This window comes from Sciurus carolinensis, chromosome 10 (assembly GCF_902686445.1).
Source record: "Sciurus carolinensis chromosome 10, mSciCar1.2, whole genome shotgun sequence".
Taxonomy (NCBI): Eukaryota; Metazoa; Chordata; class Mammalia; order Rodentia; family Sciuridae; genus Sciurus; species Sciurus carolinensis.
This window is the reverse complement of record NC_062222.1, coordinates 2,529,368-2,551,073: the sequence shown is the minus strand read 5'-3', so window position 1 is coordinate 2,551,073 and position 21,706 is coordinate 2,529,368. Positions and strand designations below refer to the sequence as shown.

Below are 21,706 nucleotides of genomic sequence, written 5' to 3'. Positions count from 1 at the left end.
CATACTACAGTGATGCAGCCACATCAATGTTCATAGCAGCTCAATTCACAATAGCTAGATTGTGGAACCAACCTAGATGCCCTTCAATTGACAAATGAATAAAGAAGCTGTGGTATATATACACAATGGAATATTACTCAGACATAAAGAAGAATAAAATTATGGCATTTGTTGGTAAATGAATGAAGTTGAAAAATATCATGCTAAGTGAAATAGGTCAAGCCCAAAAAAATCAAAGGCCAAATGTTTTCTCTGATAAGTGCATGACATTATATAACGATGGATGACATTATATAATGATGGATGACATTATATAACGATGGGAGGCAGTGCGGGGAAGAGAAGAAGGAACTTTGGATGGTGTAGAGGAAAAAGGGGTGGGAGCAGGTGGGAATGGAAAGACAGTAGAATGAAAAAAAAATTTTTTTAAAAAGAGGAACATAAAACAGAAAAGTTAAAGTAGAGAGATACAGATCATCTGTCTAGGAAGACAAATGTCTGACCTTTAGGATTACCATTTAAGAAGATATTTGAATAATTTATCTAAAAACTATTAAACATTATTTCTTATAGCCCATTTAAAAATTTATGTTTTCAGAAATACCAAAATACCTAGAGAAATTATTTAGAAAAGACCCAAGACTTGACACATCCCTGCAAAACTAAAGAACATAAAAATAATTTTTAAAATGTATAGGTAAACAAACATTAAAATATCAAAAAAAGAAAAAGAAAAAGTGCAAGTCCCATTTACAGAACTGAAAGTGGTATCAATCAGCATATGCTAAATATTGATGCTACAGGTTAATGGAAGAGTTTTCCTTAAAAAAATAATTATTAAACTAGAATTCTGTAGTGAACCCAATAAACAATCAAATATGAGAATCAGCAGTTATTTTAGATATAAAAAATGAAGTAAGTAGATCTGTATTACAACTCTTCTCAGCAATTTGAGGATGCAATACAGAAAAATGAGGAAATAAACAAAACTATGTTGATAAAAGAGATTTAAGAGTTGGTGGTTTCAGTCAAGGAAAAGGAGGAAAGAATCCTACGGCTCAGAATTGACAAGACTGAAGAATGGGGGCAGCCCCTAAGAGACTGACCAACTTTCAACTAGTCCTCTTGTGCCTAGTCAATTTCCTGTTATTCCCGCCACTACAAACTTTTATTGTCACAACCTCATTTGAGTGGTGGTCATACACTTTATTAATATCACCTAAACTCATTTCTCATCTTCTTTCTTTCTTCCAAGAATTGGTCGAATCTTTCATCCACTGCTAAACATTTCCCCTTTTCTATGCTTCAATTCTATACTATACAATAATTATACTATGTCTCCCTGCAATTTGTTACTTTCTAAGGTCAGGAGAAATATAGCCTTCTCCTTTAACTCATAACCACATCTTTACTACCATTTTCCTGATAGGGTTTATCTTGGAAAAATTAAAGGGATCTGAATAAACCCATTTAAATTAAAAATTTAGTTCTGAATTCTGGAACACCACCCTAAGGATCTTTAACAGGCTACTCACGAGGGTTTTCTGTAAATATAAAATCTTTCCCGTTCACGGTCTTCATCCTTTTCATCCTTCTCCGAGTCTTCACTGGTAGAAGATAAGCTGTCATCCCGTCGACCCTCCTCAGGTTGGAAAGGTACGCTTGGTGAAAAGCCTCCTGGAGTTTTGGGAGAACTGAACACGGAGCACGACCCTTCACTGTTTGATGAGTAGTGAGATGGACCTTCAATAGTTACTGACAAGAGGTCCAGTTCTGTCTCCTCTGGAAACTAATCATTTAAAAAAAAAAAAAAATCAAAGCATATTCGTATTTCAAACCCATTTTCAATTATAACAAGAAAAAGAAAAAAATATATATAAATTTAAACACTTGTATTTCCTCACTCAACTGAAAGAAAGGTCAGACTTATGAACAAAAGAAATAGCAAGGCAAAGAAGAAAGTGGGTCAAACCACAGAAAGTCATGCCACCAGCACTTCAAAACTTAAAGTTTCAATTTATAGAAACATATGCTGTACTAATCAGTAAACACTGTAATTCTCTAAAAGTAGTAGTGTAACGTGTGGAAACAAAAGAAACATGATCAACTAAAAATCAGAATGACAAGACCAATTAGTAAGAAAAACAGGCTGATCCCTCATGCTTGTGAGCTCTCTGAGGGTCTCTAAATAATGAGCCCCTCACGGGCCCCTCACAGGTCGCATACATAGTTGAGTAATGAACACATATTTATTAACTCAACTTCAGAATGCTATATTTTAAGGTAAATAGTCTGTATAAACACATTTAAGAATGACCAGCCTTTGTAAAGTGTAATGTGCAAGGTGGTGTAATTTGTTCCTAAAAATCAGCTTCCATACTTTTTAGGAACAAATTACCTAATGAAGATTCATAATGAAATCCTACAAAATGTAATTTATCTGCAGAGACTAGGTGTTCTTCATTTTATAAAATAAACATGTTATTAAATAAACAAATCAGGTTTGTGTTTGTGGGAATTATCTTTCAACTTTTAAAACTATGGTAAGTGTATGTAGAAAACAATCTCCTCTTTGTGTTTATATGTAACTATATCTTAATTATTACTTTCCAATTTATAATTAGCAAATCTAATACTTATTACATTTATTACCTAACATGATTTTCCATATTTTTTACAAGCAGGGTATACACTATTATTTAAAAATAAGATGACTAGGATGAATCATTTCAAATATTAAGGCCTTTAAGAAGCACCTAATTAGGGCTGGTATGCAACTCAGTGATATAATACTTGCTTAGCAAACATGAAGTCTTAGGTTTGATCCCCAGCATGACAAATTAATAATTATTTTTTCAAAAAACTGTTAGTTGAATTCATTTAATTTACATACATGATTTGTTTTCAAGTTTTTAGTTTTTTAGAATACAGAAAATATTCATCTAGCTTACTAGCTAGGACACTAATAGTTCTAAAATGAAATCCAATTTGACTAAATTCAGTATAACTATGGGAAATATGTTGAAACCTTGAGCTTGAGAAAGTAAGGAAATGAAAACAAACTATATTTGGAGTGCCAAATTTTTAAAGTGATTTTAAAGAAAAATTCTAGCTAAGGATTTATATATACCTGGTATATCTTTCAAGTTCATTTTTACTTTTGTGACATATTTTAGGAAAATATTGCATTATAAAAATGTTGCATTTTTAAATGATTGTGTAGCACATTTTCATACTGTATTGAACATGAGAATACATTTTTAAATGGATCATTTTATAAATACTTGTATATCAGTGATTCAAAAGATAATATTTGATGAATAATTTGTTCTGAGAGTTGATTTTATTTAGTTTGAATTACTTAACAAAGTTTATTTTTTAATTTTTTTAAGAGATTCACTTTGTAGTTGAAAGTAAGGGAATTTCTTCAGGATTAGCAAATAACTAATAAACTGCAGTTCTGGATTTATGATTTGACTGAATTGATTCGATAAATTTTGAAGATCAAAACAATATTAAACTATATATGATAAAACTAAAATATATATGCATGCAAGAGCTTATATATATACATGATAAAAAATTAAACCAAGTTTATGTAAAAGAGAAAATTTCTGAGGTCTGAGTTTAGTGTGAAATGAAAGGAAGATATTTTGAGAGCAGATTTTCAGAGTGGTTAATTAGTAAAAAGCAAAATTTATGTTGTTTTGAATAAGTACCTGAAAATACCCTTCCCCAGGAGAGCTGGACTGTGGTGTACTTCCCCACACTGTATTTTTCAACTTAATTAAAATAATAAGAAAATAAAGTAAAAAAACTTGTGAACAATAAACAAAGGTTTAAAAGTAAACAAGTACACAAAAACCAAAAAATATTTTAACATAAAATTTAACATGCTCTGAAATTAGAACAGCACTCTGAAGCTGACCTCCCCTCTGGTTTCTGCAACTCCCTGTATATACCTTTTGAACAAGAATACATAAATAAGAACTTCACACAAATACATCACAATCATGTAAAAGACACAGTGCTGTGTGGATTCTTGCTTGCAAGAAAAAATATTCACCAAAACCTTTCTGAGAGCAAGCAGTTAGGACTCTTCATTGAGCAGGTAAAACACTAAGGCCTGCAGTATGACAGGGATGGAATCAGGAAATGTCCCCAGCTGATCAAGCCAGATACTTCACCCAATACCATCTTCACTTTCATGTCAGGCAGGAACCAGTATTTTGAAACTGCATTAATACTGCAATTTTATACTTTGTAGAAACTATTCAGCAATGTGTATTTCTAACAAATATAATCTCTTACTGTATCCTGGATGTTAAAAGTTACTCTGGGTCCCGGAGATGCTGCATCCACACGAATTTCTGGGAGCTCTTCAGTTTCTCCTACTCGAGAACTGTAAGTAAAATATAGTTATAAAACACTAATATTCTCATCTTGAAAAAATTCTTGGACTTTCATAAAAGTCTGATTAATGACATAAACATTCTATCTCTAAATATTTGCTTTATGAAAAGATTGAACTGTTGGCATTCCATTTCTTAACCTTTATCATCCTGTGAAAACAATTCAATGTACTGATTAACTCAAGATTATCTAAAACCAAACCATATAAAAATGAATGTATTGTTTTTATAGTAATTTGGTATTGAAGCAGTACTTAATTCAAGAGGTACAATTTCCATCTCTTCACATGCTAAACAGATGTGCAACTGTCCATTTCTTGTACTGATATGTAGAGCAGCAGCTGCTGGTGTGCACGTCCCCATTCTCTGGACAGTCGAAGTTTGCACAGAAAACTTGTCTTAACCGTAGAGTACTTCATTACTGAAAAGCATCACTGCGTTGTGGTACGTGACAAAGGAATTCCTCAAATAAATGCAGTGTGACAATAACCAGGATGACTGCTATTTTACCAAAAAGTCCATTTATCTTACCTTATTTTATAATTTATTCAATTAGAATACAGGGGAGAAAAAGCAGTGAATCTTTGTAATAGAGTGATTTTATTATTTGTTTCACTGGTTGAAATACATAATACCTTGTTCTTTCCATTCGCTTGAGAGGTGGTCTTCCAGAGGCAGAAATGCTTTTTGATCGGCTATAACTTGGTTTATAACCCAAACCCCACTTATCCTTCAAAGAAGCAGCCTAATGAAAAGGGAAAGAAAAAAAAGTGATGATAGACAAGTATCTACTGTTAACATTTTACTCCAGATAAGCAAGACAGTGAGTCAAAGTAGAGCAGCGATCAGCTACCCTTAGATTCTAACGCCATGCGAAGGACTGCACAAAGAAAACAGGAGCCACTATCCTCTATTCTTCTTAGCAAGATCTGACTCCAGGGAAAACCAGTTAGCTAGAGTTCAGCCTGCCCTGGGGGTATTACCACAGACCAGGGAGAAGGAAAATACCAAGCCCCAATCAGCTCTAGCCATATTGTTCTACCTAAATTGGAAGAAAAAAATTGACGAGGTTGATGACAGTTCAGAGTCTTAGACTCACTAGAACACTGAGGCCTAATCAGAGGATGAAAAAACACTCTGCCTCCTCAGACACCCCATCACTGCATCACCAGTTTATCACCAGTTTATATATCAGTTTATATAAGTTCCTTTTACTTGGTGCAGCATGTCTGGGAAAAAAATTACAGGATTCCTCTAAAGACTAGGCATGGGACCACCATATATGACCCAGCAATACCACTCCTCAGTAATTATCCTAAAGTCACCAGACTACAGCAACACCTGCACACTCATGTTTATGGCAGCATAATTCACAATATCAAACTATGGAACCAGCCTAGGTGTCCATCAATGGATGAATGGATAAAGAAAATGTGGTGTATATATATATACACAATGGAGTTTTATTCAGCCACAAAGAAAAAATGAAATTATGTCATTTGCAGGAAAATGGTTAGAACGTCATGTTAAGTGAAATAAGTCAAACTCAGAAGGTCAAGGGTTCTGTTTTCTCTCATTTGTGAAAGCTAGAGAGGAAAAAGGAAAAGAAAGGTGGGGATTGGGAATCTCATGAAAACATCAAAAGGAGATCAGTAGAGCATAGGAAAGGAGAGGGTGAGGGGAGGGGAGGGAGGGGGAAGTGTCAGGGAGTGATATTGGCCAAATTATGCTGTTATATTCCATGTATGAACATGTAACAACAAATATCACCATTATGTACAACTATAATGCACCAATAAAAAACAGTGTGGGGGGGGCATCACAAGGCATACTAAAACACACAAAAAAGAACACTGAAGAACAGAATACACACCAGAACCAGACATGACTAGTTTTTGGAACCATCAAACCAGAAACTTTTAACAGTTATAATTAAAATACCTAGGGCTCTGATGGATGAAGTGGACAGCAAGAACAGTTGGGGAATGTAACCAGAGAAATGTGAATCATAAGAAAGAATCAAAAAGAAATGATAGGGATCAAAAACACTGACAGAAATGAACACCTTTGATGAGCTTGGGTAGGCTGGACACAGCTGTGGAAGGAATCACCAACCCTGAGGATATATCAACAGAATCCTGAAAAAACTGAAAAGCAAAAAGAATGGAAGGAAGGAAGATGAATGGATGGAAGGAAGGTAGGTGTTCAAAAACCATGGGACAACTGCAAAAGGTATAAATATGTATTATGATTTGGATCTCGCATGTACTCCAAAGGCCCTTGAGCTAAAGACCTGGTCCCCAATGCAGCCACGTTCAGAGGTGGGTTTTGGGGAATGGCTGGGTCATCAATGGAGCAATGCAAATGATGAAGTGACAGCTGAACTGACCATCTGGAGGTGAAGAAACTGAACAAGGCAGAACCGAGTTGAAGGGAGCAGATCCTTGTGAGCCTGACTTTAGGGACTATGTCTTGTCCTTGGCCCTGTCTTTCCCTCCCCCTTTCTCTCTCCCACTCCCACTCCGGGATTCCTGGCTGCCATGAGGTAAGCAGCTTTGCTTACCTCTGAAAACATGAACCAAGATGTCTTTTCTCCTCTTAAGTTAATTTTCTCAGCAATGAAAAGATGACTAACATAGTATGTGTAATAGGAATACCAGAAGGAGAAGAAAAGAAGAAAAGAAGAATATTAGACCAATAATAACTGCAAATTTCCTCAAATTCTCGTCAGATACCAAAGCCGACACAGGAAGCTCAGAGAACACCAAGGGCGTGGGGACAACAAATCCCCAAAGAAGCCAGAATTTAAAAATATGTTACCCATATAGGAAGCAAGCAAACAATTATACCACTTTTCTTCTATCATCCATGCCAGCAAGAAGAGAGTGAGGAGAAATATTTAAAGTGTTGGGAGGAAAAATTCCAGACACCTAGAATTCTATACCCTGTGAGATCATTATTCTTCAACAGTGAAGGAGAAACAAAGAACTCCTCAAAAAGACAGAATTTGAGGGGATTTGTAGCCTGCAGATTAGTACGGCAAGAAATATTAGGTGTTCTACAGAAAATAAAGTTAGAAATTTGAATACCTATAAGGAACAGAAGAATGTTGAAGAGAGGAAGCGAAGGTAAATAAAACCATTTCTTTCTCTTGCTCACCACTGTTTTTTGGTGCTTAGAATCCAAACCCAGGCACTCTATCACTAAGGCATATCCTTAGCCCAAAATTTTTATTTTTCTTATTCTTAATTGCTCTAACAATAACAGTTTGTTCAAAATACTAATACTAATAATTATTCAATTATATATGCTTATATATTAGAGAAACAAGTGGCAGTCACAAGATGAAGGATAGAAGGCAAGAAGTATTATTATTTTATTACCATGATGTGTTCACCCTGCCTATGAAGTGCTATAGTGTTGTTTGAAAGCTCACTTGGATCACTTGTATAGGTATATTGCAAACTGCATGACAACCACTAAAATAAGGTTAAAAAAGGTACAACTGATATACTAAGAAAGGAGAAAAAAAAGTAATGTGGTTCAACTAACTACAAAAGACAGAAAAAGAAGACAAAAACAGGAACAAAGAATAAGGACAATGAATAGAAAACTGTAACAAATATAGATGTTAATCCAATGCTATCGGCAATAACTTTAAACATCAATGGTCAAAAATGTTCTTAACATAAAGACTGTTAGACTAGATCATAAGACAAAACCCAGATACAGGTTACTATAAGACATTTCAGTCAATGTGCACACAATGTTTCCATAAGATTATAATGAAGCAGAAATATTCCTATCACCTAGTGATATTATAGCCATCATAACACAAAACAATCTTTTGTGGTAATGTTTTTGTGAACAAAACTACTGAGCTGCCAGTAGTATAAAAGCAGAGCATATACAAGTATATGCAGTATGAAAGCCTTGATAAAAATAAACAACTTCGTTACTGGTTTACGTATTTACTGTACTTTGTAAACATTATTTTAGAGTGCTCCTTCTATTGTTAAAAGAAAGTCTATTGTAAAACAGTATGCTGTGTTACAGTGGCAGCAGCCTCCATACATCTTGTGTTTGCTGCATTTCTTCACTGCATCGAGAGTCATATCAAGAGATCAACCCATACCATCTGATCTACAGAAGTACACTCCACCATGTTTGTACAATGACTAAACTGCTCAGCAATGCATTTCTCAAAATGCATCCCTGCCATTATGCAATGCACAAATGTATACATATATAAAGATACATACATATTTAAACCAAATGGATGGAGAAAAAAATACCATGCTAATCAAAAGGGGAGTAGCTATATTTCAGACAGAGCGGACTTCAGAGCAAGGAAAGTCATTACAGATAAAGAAGAATTTACATGCTGTTAAGAGGGCCAATGCTCCAAGCAGACATAATAATCCTTAGCGTACATGTGCCTAACAACACAGCATAAAACTATGTGAGACAGAAGCTAATAGAAATATGAGCAGAAAACAGACTCCAGTGCTCCTTTATCAGCAGTGTTCAGATATGGAACACCAAACAATCAGAATGGACATAGTTAAATTCAACACTATCATCAATCAACTAGATATAATCAACATCTACTTCGTCCAAGGGCATCAGAATACACATTATTCTCCAGTACAGATGGAATATCTCCAAGACAGACCACAACATTGTAAGGTCACAATACACACCTAAATTTAAAGAACAGAAATCACAGTGTGTCTGCTCTCAGACCACCAGGTAAAATAGAGTGATACGTGAAAAGGTACATGGAAACACACACACACACACACACACACACACACACACACACGTGCCACACACACATATGCCACCTGTAAAATCCCAAAAATACATTGAGCTCAAACAACATACATCAAAACAGCATGGGGTCAAAGAAGAAATTGCAAGAAACATTTAAATTTAAAAATATTTCTAAATTAAAATGAGAACACAACTTATGAAAATCTGTGAGATGCATGGAAGGCAGTTCTTAGAAGGAAATTTATAGCACAGAATGCATATGCTAGTAAACAAGGAAGATTTAAAATCAATTGTATGAGCTTCCTCCTCAGGAAATTACAAAAATTATGAGAAATTCAATCCTAATTAAAAAAAAAAAAAAAAAACTGGAAGAAGAAATCAATAGATCAGTAAAACCAAAAGCTTTCTCTTCAAAAAGACAACAGGACAGGCTAAGGAAAGAGAAGGGAGGGGAAGGGAGGGAAGGTGGGAGAGAGAGAGGGAAGAGAAACTACTTAGGAGGAGAGGACATAATTAGAGACAGTATGAACATTAGGAGTGAAGACATACTGTGAACTACTCTATGCCTCAAAATCTGATAAGCAAGATGGACCGATTTTTTTAAAGAAACAATTTGCCAAAATTCACACAAGAAATAGACAATCTGAATGGGCCTATATTTTTTACAAACTAAATTAATAACTAATCACTTTCTGAAATAGAAAGCACCCAGTGCAAATGAGTTCGCTGGTGCACTCTATCAACATTTAAAGAAGAAATACTACCAATTACCTATAATCTATTTCAGAAGGTAGAAGCAGAGGAACATTACCTCATATTACCTCACTTACCTATAAGGCCACATTGCCTAATTCCAAAACTACTCAAAGGAATTACAAAAAAGAAAACTATAAACCAGTATCTTTTCTACATACAGTTATAAAAATCTTCCACAAAGTATTAGCAAGTCAAATTCAACAAAAAGAATGTACAAAGAGAACAATATACCACAAGCAATTAGGAATTATCCCAAGTATGCAATGGTGGTTCAACATTCAAACATCAATCAGTGTAATCCATCAGATGATAAGGTTAAAGAAGAAAAGTCCCTCAACCATAGTAATGGATGCTGAAAAATATTTGCCAAAATCCAATACCCATTCATGATTAAAAACTCTCACCAAGCCAGGAATAAAGGGAAACTTCCTTAATTTGATAACCAAAAGGTGCAAAAATCCCTACAATTAACATCATTCTAATGGCAAGAAATTCAAGGCTCTCCCACTAAGATCAGGAACAAGGCAGTAAATTTCCCTACTGTAGCCTGGATCTGGATTTCCAGTATCCCTCAAAGGTCCATGTGCTGGCCTAAAGGGAGGTGGTGTGACCTTTAGAAGCTGAGGTCTAGTTGAAGTTAGAAGAAGTCAGGTCACAGGGGGAGACCCCTGATGAGGATGTCAAGAAATCAGCCCTCTGCCCCCATTTCCTCTGACACGAGATTCTGCCATGACTTACTATGACTCCACAAACCCCAAGCAATAGGGCCCAGAGACCATTTACTGAAATCTCTGAAAGTCTGAGACAAAATGCATTTCTCCTTCTTTTAAGGTGATTACTTCAGGTATTTGCCACAGTAAAGGAAAGCTGACTAGCAACACTCCCTCTTTTTGACACTATATTGGAAGGACTAGCTAGTACACTAAAATGTATGCAGATTAGGAAGGAAGAAATAAAATTGTCTTTGTTCACAGGTGACATGATTGTCTATGTAAAAAATCCATAAGAATTGACAAAAATGTCCTTGAAATTATAGAAAGGTTGCAGGACACAAGGTTAATATACAGAAGTCAATTACTTTCCTATATACCAGCAATAGACAAGTGGATTCTGCAACTAGAAACATAATTTACTCTTGCATCCACAAAAAGAAAAAACTTAGTTATAAATCTAACAAAATATGAACAAGATCTCTATGAGGAAAACTATAGAACTCTGATGAAAGAAATAAAAAAACTGAATAAATGGGAGATAATATTCTATGTTCATGTTGGAGGACTCAATATTGTTGGGAGGTCAGTTCCTTGCAACTTGATTAGATTCAGTTCCACCCCAATCAAAAGCCTAGCAAGTTGTTTTGTGGATGTACACAAAAAGATCCTAAAGCTCACAGGGAGAGACAGAAGATTCAAGAAAAGCCAACACAGTACTGAAGAACAAAATTGTAATATTGATATTACCCTAATCAAGGTAGCATGGTTTTGGCAAAAGATAAACCAACAGATCAATGGAACAAACTAGCCCAGAATTAGAACCATCTAAGTGTAGTTCTTTTGATCTTCATCAAAGGAACAAAGGCAATACAGTGAGCAAAGAGCAAAAGATAGTCCTTTCAACACCTGGTGCAACAAGTGAGCCTCAACATGTAAAAGCAGGACCCTGGACACAGGCAGACCCAGTGCTCTTCACAATATTAACTCAGAAGGGATTGCAGACCTGCATGTAAAATGCAAAACTACCGACTTCCTAGAGGATCACAAGACTCAAGATTTTCGGATGTTTTAGCATTCTGGATTTCAGATTTTCCAACTAGGGATGTTACAAGGAAAACCTTTATACTTATTTTTCTGTGAACTTAAAACTGCTCAATAAAACTATCTTTAATTAAAAGGTAAATGAACTCAAAAAGGAGAAAGTGATGGCTGAGGTAAATTCTGGTAAAAAAGGACAGGGAAAGAAGAGACATCTCAGAAGATTTCATGTTTTTCACAGAGTTCACAACAGAGACTACAAAGCAAGTGTAGTTTCATGAAAGGCAGGGAAAACGCAGTGACAAGGGCCTGACCGTAGACGGAGTTCCACCACCTGGGTTTCACCCTTGCTCTCACCACAGTTAGTGGTTATACAGCCAGACTATATACATTCTAACATACATTAAATAAGACTTTATAATCTTGGTCAAATTACCTGACATGTGTCTCAGTTTCCTTCTCTTTAAAATGGGAAAATAACAACAGCTACCTCATAGGACTACAGTGGATTAGGTTGTTAAATGTAAAGTGCTTTCAAACAGTGCCTGGTGCAAACAGATCTGATTTGTGCAAACCAGGTGGCATGGCCCAAGCAGTGCAAGAAAAGTGAACACAAGCTTCAGCAGAGGTAAGTTCTGTAAGTCAAAAGAAAGTTGAATAAATTTCTTTCTAAACATTTACTCACTCGCATACTGGATCTCCGCAATTTTTTACGAACATCTCTTCGAATATCATTCACAGCCACAGATTCTAACTGTTGGTACCGTTGAATTTCCTGGTTTATGGTTCCTTCACTTGCACCTAATTTTCTAAATGCAAAACAATAAGGCCATTATTGTAAAGAAGCAATGAAGTAAAACTGACACTTACTTGCTCTTTTCTCTCACTTGTCAGAATACCAATGATTATGTATGGACAGGCTAAGACCCTAAAACAAAACAACCCATTTAACAGCTGAGGAAATGCTTCCCTGTCCCTCCGCACCAATGCTGGGGATTGAACTCAGGCATACTAACCACCAAGCTACATCCACAACGCTTTCTTTTCTTTCTTTTTTTGAGATTTTGCCAGTTGGCTGAAGCAAGCCTTGAACTTACAACACTGCTACTCAGTCTCCCAAGTCACTGAGACTACCGTCATGTGCCACATGCCCCACTGAGGAAATGCTTCTTACCCATTGCTGTATCAAAAGTCTCTAGCAAGCTAATGAAAACCACAGACCCACTGTGTAAAGTGTCTCTGTGTCAAATTCTACATAAAATATAAGCCTCAGGTAAGATTTTGGAAGAAGAACATATTTTGCTTCAAGTCATTCTTTCCCCCTGAGAACAAACAAACTGTAATGTAAGTCAACAGGAAAATGTGAATCGGTTCATGGTAATTTCCAGACCAGTTTTGAGGCATTAATTTTTACCGTATAAAATGTATCTGTGGATAAGTCATTGAATGCAAAACAAACAAACAACTTCCCACAAGGGAGAGGTGTATGAAAATTAGAAAAGATGAGGTATGACCGACCATTAACTCTTAGGAAAATAAAGTTCCAAAGTTTAGCAAGGAGAACATTTATTCTTCTAAAGGGGGTGTTACTTAGTATTATCCAGTAAGCAACAGAGAAAAAAGATTACCACTACCTACTCATTCCTACTCCTACTTCAGTTCTAGAGAACTGTTAATTCAGGCGGGCAAGGAGTGTGTGTGTGTGTGAGGTGGTGCGAGAATAAACCTTCAAGTCAGATACACCCAAGGTCAAGTTTCAATTCTTCAACTCCTCTGAGTCAATTTTTCCATCAATAAACTTGGATGCCATCTAACCTCAAAGAAATGTGAGAATTAAATTGAGATGACATATCAAACTCACAATAGGGAGTTAAAAATGGTAATTTTTTCTCCTCTAAAAAATTTCTTTCCAATAATAGTGCTAGCAATATGTAACACATACATTTGTATATGCATATAAAGACAAAGGAGAGTTCATGTGCCTATGCGGCAACATGTACATGTGATACAAAGTCAGTCTAAACTGGTCAGAAATGAGTGTGAACAGTAGGAGACTAGGATTTCAGGCCTCACTTTATTACTAATGAACCTGTGATCTCAGGCAAATTATTAAACTTCTCTGGACCCCAGAGATCCAGATCTCGTTAATGATCTAAAGGGTTTGGATTAGCCTAAATCAAGTTTCCTCCATATTTAGTAACCTGTGGTTCTATTATTTGAGAATACTGTATTAAACTAAAAGTCAAAACACATACTTAAGGTCATCTATTACTTTGGCCTGTTCATTCAGTTCTCTGATATCCACTAAACGCTTCATAATTTTTCTTCCTCTGAGCTCTCCCGGCTGGCTAGAGGATGTTCCTTGTCTTCGATAATCTACAGCTTCCTGAAAAACCAAAAGCATATGTATCAACATCCCCTTTCAGTTCACAGAGCAAATCTATACGATAAAATTAACAACCTAAATCAAAGAATGCATGCAAGAATCAAAGCCATCTACATTAAGATGATTGGCACTCTCCATTGATTCAAATCCCTTTATTTTCATAAGAAATCTAATTGCTACCTACATTTCCCCATGAATGTGCTCTGCATGCTTTCAAATGAAACTGGCTAAACTGAGGGGAGCCCCACATCTCTGGGTCACATAGAAACTCTGCAGGAACAGAATAGCGCTGATTTGGGGGCGTCAGGCCTAGTAGGTGATTTACAAGTCGCTGCCCAAAGGTGAGCTTGTGGCCATCTCCACTTACTGAACTTCCATCTGAACTCTAAATAATAAACAATAATATTAATTTTTTTAAAATTTCTTTCCAAGAACAGAAAGAACTACTTGTGGTACAATAATTTAAAAATGCTTAAAATAACTTCTGAAAGTCAATACCAGATTGAAAAGCAGATAGCTTTATGCCAACCAAATAATTTGCTACTGTAAATTGTATAATATTTTTAAAATGTATACTTTTATTTTGTGTGTGCACTTTGCTTTTTCTGAGATTCTTATTAAAAATCTTTGTTAAGATATAATTCACATACCATAAAATTCATCCATTTAGACTGTACAATTCGGTGCATTTTAGCATATTTACAAAATTGAGCAATCATAATCACACCAGGAACATTTTTATCACCAAAATAACCCCATGATGCCTATGAGCATCACTTCACATTCCCCCACCACCACCCCCCACTGCCCCAGCCTAGGCACCTGCTTGTCACCAGGCTATCTTTACACATCTGCCTGCACTCCACTTTTAGAGTCATTACATACCTGCAGGGTAAGGCACAGCCGGATGACAAGTCATTATGAAACACAGAACTCAAAGGGCACCACAACGAAATGCAGACCCAGGGCACCACCACTACGTTCTCTTCCTCCACAAACAGCAATGATAACATAAATAACTTTGGATTAATTATATCCTGGTCTCAGGTAAAAGCCAGTCCTGAAATTCCCAACAAGGAGTTCACTTACAGTGTGGATAGTGGGAGACATGGTATCAACTTCATCCTCATCGGACAGGTCAGCTATGTTCACGGAATTCAGATCAGCAATGTCATCGATGTCCTCCTCGCCAGTCAGTGTGGTAAGGGTGTTGCCCAGAGCATTGAGCCTCTTGCCAATGTTAGGATCCATATGAACATCAATCCCACACATCTTCCACAGCACATTGAGGGTCCAGGTTCCAGCACTACTGCTTTCTGTTTAAGTAAAGAAGTGACATTTATGGAAATCCTGAGTATAGGAATTTAAATAATCCTACACATAAGTAACAAAGTACATGATGTCCATATACAGTAACTAGTATTTTTCACCTAGATCTGTCAGAAAAATTAGGCTATTTATACTTGATTTCTGTACCCACACAGTATTAAGTGCACACCTACTGTTTCGTCTGTATAGCACCCTCCTTTATCCTGAGAGGTACAGATTTCCTCTCCTGCCCCTAAACTGCCTTTCCATGGTGATATCAGGGATTGCAAAGACCCTACTTCATTAGATAGAATTAGCTAGGTAATTAGTTCAGGTGAATGTCAAAATTGGAAAAATAAAAATCTTTTCTGAGCTTGAGCAAAGGCTGATTCCTCTCTAATGACTGAGAGCGGAGAAATGAGGTTCACGAGCTCTTGGAAGTCATGTGTGGTTCTGTCTTGTAAAGAGGAGGTCACCAGTTTAAAAAAAAAAAACTGACAAAGAAGAAATGAGGCAGACAGAGGGGAGCAAAAGCAAGAGCAGGAGCAAGCTACCTGAAAGCTGGGACCGTGTTCATTCTCTTCCCTGAGATAGTAATTCCTAAACTTAATTCTAATCTGCAAACATAAGCTCCCCCTTTTGGTTCAGCTAGCTTGAGTGGACTGTGGTCACTTGCAGACAGAGTTCTAACAAGTACATGAGTGAGTATGTGTGCTTCCGTGACCACTCTTTCCTCCTACAAGTGCTGCTGGAAAGTCCCTGACCCTCAGTTCTGTCACTGGGGACTGCAGGTCTCCATGCCTTCTTAAGTAACTTACTCAGGATGAGCACTGAAGCTAAGGCTGGGGAGGGGAGGACAACAGAAATAGTACCAAGAGAAGGCAGAGCTACTCACCAATAGGCTTCCACCTCCTCAACACTTTAAGGGCTTTAAATAAACATCTACCTTTAGCTCACCCTGCCCAACTTTACAAAAAGATAAATAAAAACGTACACACTTTATATGATATACGTAGCAAAAGTAATCCTGATTAAGAACCTACCAGCTGCTGCTTGTCCTGTGGTCCTTGAGCACACTTCATAGGTGCCATCTGGAACTACGCCTGCAAAAAGACCCCAAAATAGTTTCAATAAAAATGGGCCTATGATTAAATATTATACTCCAGTGACCAAACACAAACACAAGTGCGAGCCCTTGTGGGCTTCAGTCCCTAATCTGTGGGATGGAAGGGCTCCTGTAATGACCCAGTAGATCCATTCGACATCTTACAATGTTCTGTTCTATGACTTTAATAACTGACCTGCAGTGTTAGCCCTTCTCTCTGCACATGATTTCCTCCTCAGAGTCAAAACACCCAGTGGGCTCTGAGCCTCTAGATGGCTTTCCATCAACATCCAGGATGCCAAGACAATTTGTGTCAGCATAAATCAATCGTACTTTCAGAATGCAAATGATTTAAACATGACTTCTTTTTTTTTTTTTTTTTTTTTTGGGTGCTGGGGATCGAACCCAGGGCCTTGTGCTTACAAGGCAAGCACTCTACCGACTGAGCTATCTCCCCAGCCTAAACATGACTTCTTAACAGCAGAACTCCCACATTAGGTCAAAGACATAATCCATTAGCTTGTCTTCTTTTTATGAGAAAATGACTGACTGTCGTGATGCCAATCTCAAGGTCATAGCTACTCCTAGAGGATAACTGATCCACTAGGAAATGTTTAATATCACCTAGCTTTAACCTGTTAACTTAAAGTTTCAGAATAGAGGTCAGATAGATTCAACAGCTTTAAACCATAAGGGATATACCTTGCTTGAAAAACTCTTGAACAAAATAAACTCTAAAGAAGGAATTAAGGCCTTTCTTAGTAATTCTTATTAGAAACTAAACATCAGTCTGAACTTGACAGTACATAGTCTCAAATGAAACATCCTCTAATGACTCCCTTTGGATCCTAAATTGGTATTCGAGTGTTAAAGTAAGATATATATTTGTTTTCTAGGAACTTTGGTATTCAATTTGACTTTCCTTAAATTTTTTCAAAATAGAAAAATCCTGACTTAGACAAGCTACAATTTAGTTTGTAAGAGAAGATCTATTTGCTAGCAAATGAAAATTTCTATTATGTTTTTAAAGAGATATTACAAATAACTTTACAATCTATATTTTTAAATAATACAGTACCTGTGTCTTGCATACAAATTCTAAATTAAGAAAATTCTAGATTTGGCATTCAGGTGAAGATCTACTTAATTTACCTTTATACTCTACAATGTACAAATCAGAATTTGCATTAACCTTTCAAATCCAAGAATGGTAGAATGAAAAGAAAATCCTTTGAAATGTGAACAACATAACTGAGGCCACATGAAAGGAAGATCAGGAAAATAAAAAGGACACAGAAAACTTTTAGGATGTCCTATCACAAGAAGTGATATATTATTTTAAAACATTAAGTTTAAAAAATCATATAAATTCACAGAACACAAAGCCATGATGAATTAATATGGAGTTTTAATTAAATAGGAGTTTTGGTGAATCTACATCCTGAAGAGGAGGGCTAGAAAACGTATGAGGCTCTCCCCTTCATGCTCAGGGTCTCTGTGTCAGAGACACAAAGCCAATAAGGACCAGCAACTGTACCTGGGACGGCAAGTCCTGATGGTTCCTACAATTTGCCCACATACATGCTAATAAAATGGGTCTAATCTATCTACACGGTCCTTGGAATTCTTCTTACAAATTGTCCTAATTTTTGTTGCAATTCCCAAAAAAAAATCACCGAGAAGGCAAATTTCACTGTGTCATCTTTTTCTGCTAAGGCGTGTTTTTACAACAACCTGTAAAACCACAATTCTAAGGCGTAATGTGATCATTCCTTATTTCTCTGCCCTAAACTCATCTTTCTTCAAAAACATTAAATGAAAGTTATATCCAAGTATACTACTAATAAAAGCTAAACATTGTAAACTAATTTGTCCATTATCATTTATAATTATTATATGTCAATAAAACTCCTCTGATCCATCCCCTATAAATCCCTCCCAAGAAAACTCATCAACAGCAGACTACAAAAGCTTCTGAAACCTGAGTCTATAACGACATCGCAATGCCCACCTGTTAGTGTTCTACAGTATTGGCAGAAATGTATATGGAAGCACTGAAATAGTATTTATTTGTTTCTTAAATACATGTTTTTGATTCTGAGGAATACTGCTTTTTTATTTATTTATTTTTTTAGTTGTAGATGGACACAATACTTTTATTTATTTTATGTGGTGTTGAGGATCAAACCCAGTGACTCACACATGTAAGGAAAGCAGGCTACCACTGAGCTACAGCCATAGCCCCTGAGGAATACTTCTTATTTCACATTTCTTATGCACTTTACAATAAACTATTAAACAAATGACACCTTTCCTTTTCCCCCAAATGCATTCTATTAATTTTAATTAATTCAAGAATGGAAAGATAGTACCTCAATAAAAGTTGACAGGTTAAATTTTTGCCTTTTTGCCTTTAATAAGAAAAATCCCAAAACCAAAAGAATAAATATGCTATAATGATTTTTTAAACCCACAACTACTATATAAAATGATAATCTGTAAAAATTACTGATGAAGGCTATTTTTGGTCTTTGAATAACAGGCATGATGAGTATTTGGTATCAAGTCTAGGAAATCTGAAGTATTTCAAAGAAAACCCATGGTTAACCTATGAATTATCTGAATGCAAAGTATCTAAAGTGGTTCAGGACATATGGCACTGTCACACACCAACAACTCAAAGCTGAAGGAATCTGAGCAGGAGCAAATGCAGGAAGCACTCTGCTTTTCCTCTGAAGTAGGTCAACAGTCATGGAGAGGTCCCTCCCTATCCCTGCAGAAGACCCTTATCTCAGACGGCAAAGGAAGGGACACAGAGAAGACTCTGCACACAGGGCCCTGCTGAGTTCCCTGGTTACCAGGCTGAGCTCACGCCTTCTTCGTTTGCACTTTGCTGTAATGCAGGATTCTTCATCCAACCTACCACAAGAATACCCAGGGTTAGCCATGTCTCTGAGTCTTCATTTCCTTGTGAAGGCTCCCATGTTGCATAGAACTTACATTAATACATTTGTTTGCTTTTCTGTCAGTAGTCTGTCTTTTGTGACAGGGGCCTAGCAAAAAGTCTGAAAGGGCAAAAGGAAAAGATAACTTTCTTTCCCTACACATCAAAACCAAGACTTCCACCTGTAATTTCATCTAAGTCTTAGTTAATACTGAATGAGGCAACTACAATTTTCAGTGTAAAAATGAGAAGTTTCCCCATTCCTCAAAGAAAATCCAGAACTGGAAAGATTTTCCTCCAGTTAAAGACAGGGAAGTAGCTGTGTAAACGACGATGGTACACCCCTTTCTAAAAAGTTTAAGTACTGCCTGACTTCCAAGATTTGCTGGGGATTTTAGTTCACACTCCTCTAATTCCTCAAGTGTATTTTTCCTTCATTATTAAGACTAATGATGATTTACAAATTGCTACAATATAACTTGAAATATTAAAATAGACACAAATAAATGCTCTACCTCCAAACTAGCACATAAACACAGAATGTTATACACAAACTGGAATATGATGGAACTGGAGAAATTCATACATCACATTGTATTCCTACAAACTTGAATGTATGGATTTATTTGCACCAATATGAATCAAGGCCTCAATTCCTAGTCCTGGAAATGCACAACCTGCTCTGTGTTTTAGGAGTTGGGTCTTACACAGTTACTCCTTTCTTTCAAGATCCCTAAGGAACAAAGATGTTTCATCTGGCTGAATTCATGGATGGATTACCAGCAAACTCAGGGAGTGAGCAAAGCTTCAAATGTCACACCACAAAAGGAATGCTGGGATGATTTACCCAGCTACTGAAACCTGTAGCTTGTCACACATACATTTGGTCACCTTTAACTAGGAATAACCCTTATTTCACAAAGTCAAAAATCATTTCTATACTTGAACATACTTTATTTAAAAAAATAAAGACTCTGCTTATTTATTTATTTATTTAAATTCTGAACCTCATACAGAAAATAAAAGACACTCACAGGCATTCATTACCAGATCCCCACGTATTTCTGGTTTCCAGTCATCCCACGATGTCTCAAAGCCATCAGCAAAACGAATACAGAAGTTTTTGAAATGCCCTTTGCTAACCAGAGACTCTGAAGAGCAAGCAGTGATGAGAGTGCTCTCAATGGTCAATACTAAGGCTGAACCGGTGTCAAGGTCCCCAGTGTGATTAGACTGCAAAAGACATTCAAGAAAAAGTAAGACAAGGGTTTTTTAAATCCAGAAATCTTCAGATTAGTAGAAATGAAAATCTAGAAAGGGCCAAGTCTAGAAATCCTTATTACAATGACTTTCAAAAATTAAATCACTCCTGCTGAACATGGTGGTCCAGGCCAGTAATCCCAGTGACCTAGGAAGGCTGAGGCAGGAGGATCACAAGTTTGAGCCTAGACTCTGCAAGTCAGACACCTGGCAACTTAGCAAGAACTTAACTCAAAATAAAAAATAAAAGGGTTGGGGATATAGTGAAGTGGTAAAATGCCACTGAGTTCAATTTCCAGTATCAAAATTAAATAAAAAATAACTGCTCAAGGGAAATGCATTTGCCATGTCCATTTTTTCTTTAATTTGCAAAGGTTTAGTCATCTGTTTTTATATACAGGGTCTCTGTTTCATTTGTTGGGAGTGCTCTATCATACCCACTCCTCGTGTGTACAGCCTAAGCTCTTCTGTCCATCATGCCATGAAAAAACTTATTTACTAAGTCAGACCCAGAAAGACAAGGGTTCAATGTTTTCTCTCATATGTGAACGCTGTACCAAAGTAAGAAAAGACAAGGGGTGAGGACCCAGTGACAACAGAAGATCAGAGCAGTAGAGGAGGGCACTGGGCAGGAGGGAGGAGGGGCAGGAAAAGGGAGAAATGGTGGCAAGAAACAGCAAAGTATCCTATGCACATACATGAATATACCACAGCGAACTGCACCTTCATGTATGTCTGCAATGCACTAATTTTAAAAAAAAGCTATAAATAAAATGAAGAAAGATCAGTAGCAGAGGAAGGGGAACAGGGGAGGGAGGAGGGAAACTGGAAGCACTGGGGACTGAATTAGAGCAAAATATGTTCCATGCTTCTCATGTCAAAATGAACCCCAATATTATGTGTAACTATAAAGGACTAATAAAACAATTTAAAAAACTATCACATTTCAATTCCTAAAACACAACATGTAACATTATCATCTTTAGTCCAAAGTTTTTCTTAACACTA

At 36.5% G+C, this 21,706-nt stretch overlaps 1 protein-coding gene across 1 annotated transcript in view; it reads right to left on the bottom strand.

Moving 5' to 3' along the window:
- Bltp1 (bridge-like lipid transfer protein family member 1) overlaps nucleotides 1-21,706 on the bottom strand; it is a 191,499-nt gene that overhangs the window by 30,597 nt on the left and 139,196 nt on the right. The window contains 10 exon segments of the mRNA XM_047567624.1: nucleotides 1,536-1,789; nucleotides 3,720-3,782; nucleotides 4,312-4,402; nucleotides 5,048-5,157; nucleotides 12,381-12,504; nucleotides 13,951-14,081; nucleotides 14,266-14,466; nucleotides 15,171-15,397; nucleotides 16,433-16,492; nucleotides 20,473-20,671. Coding sequence (XP_047423580.1) covers nucleotides 1,536-1,789; nucleotides 3,720-3,782; nucleotides 4,312-4,402; nucleotides 5,048-5,157; nucleotides 12,381-12,504; nucleotides 13,951-14,081; nucleotides 14,266-14,466; nucleotides 15,171-15,397; nucleotides 16,433-16,492; nucleotides 20,473-20,671 — 1,460 coding nt within the window.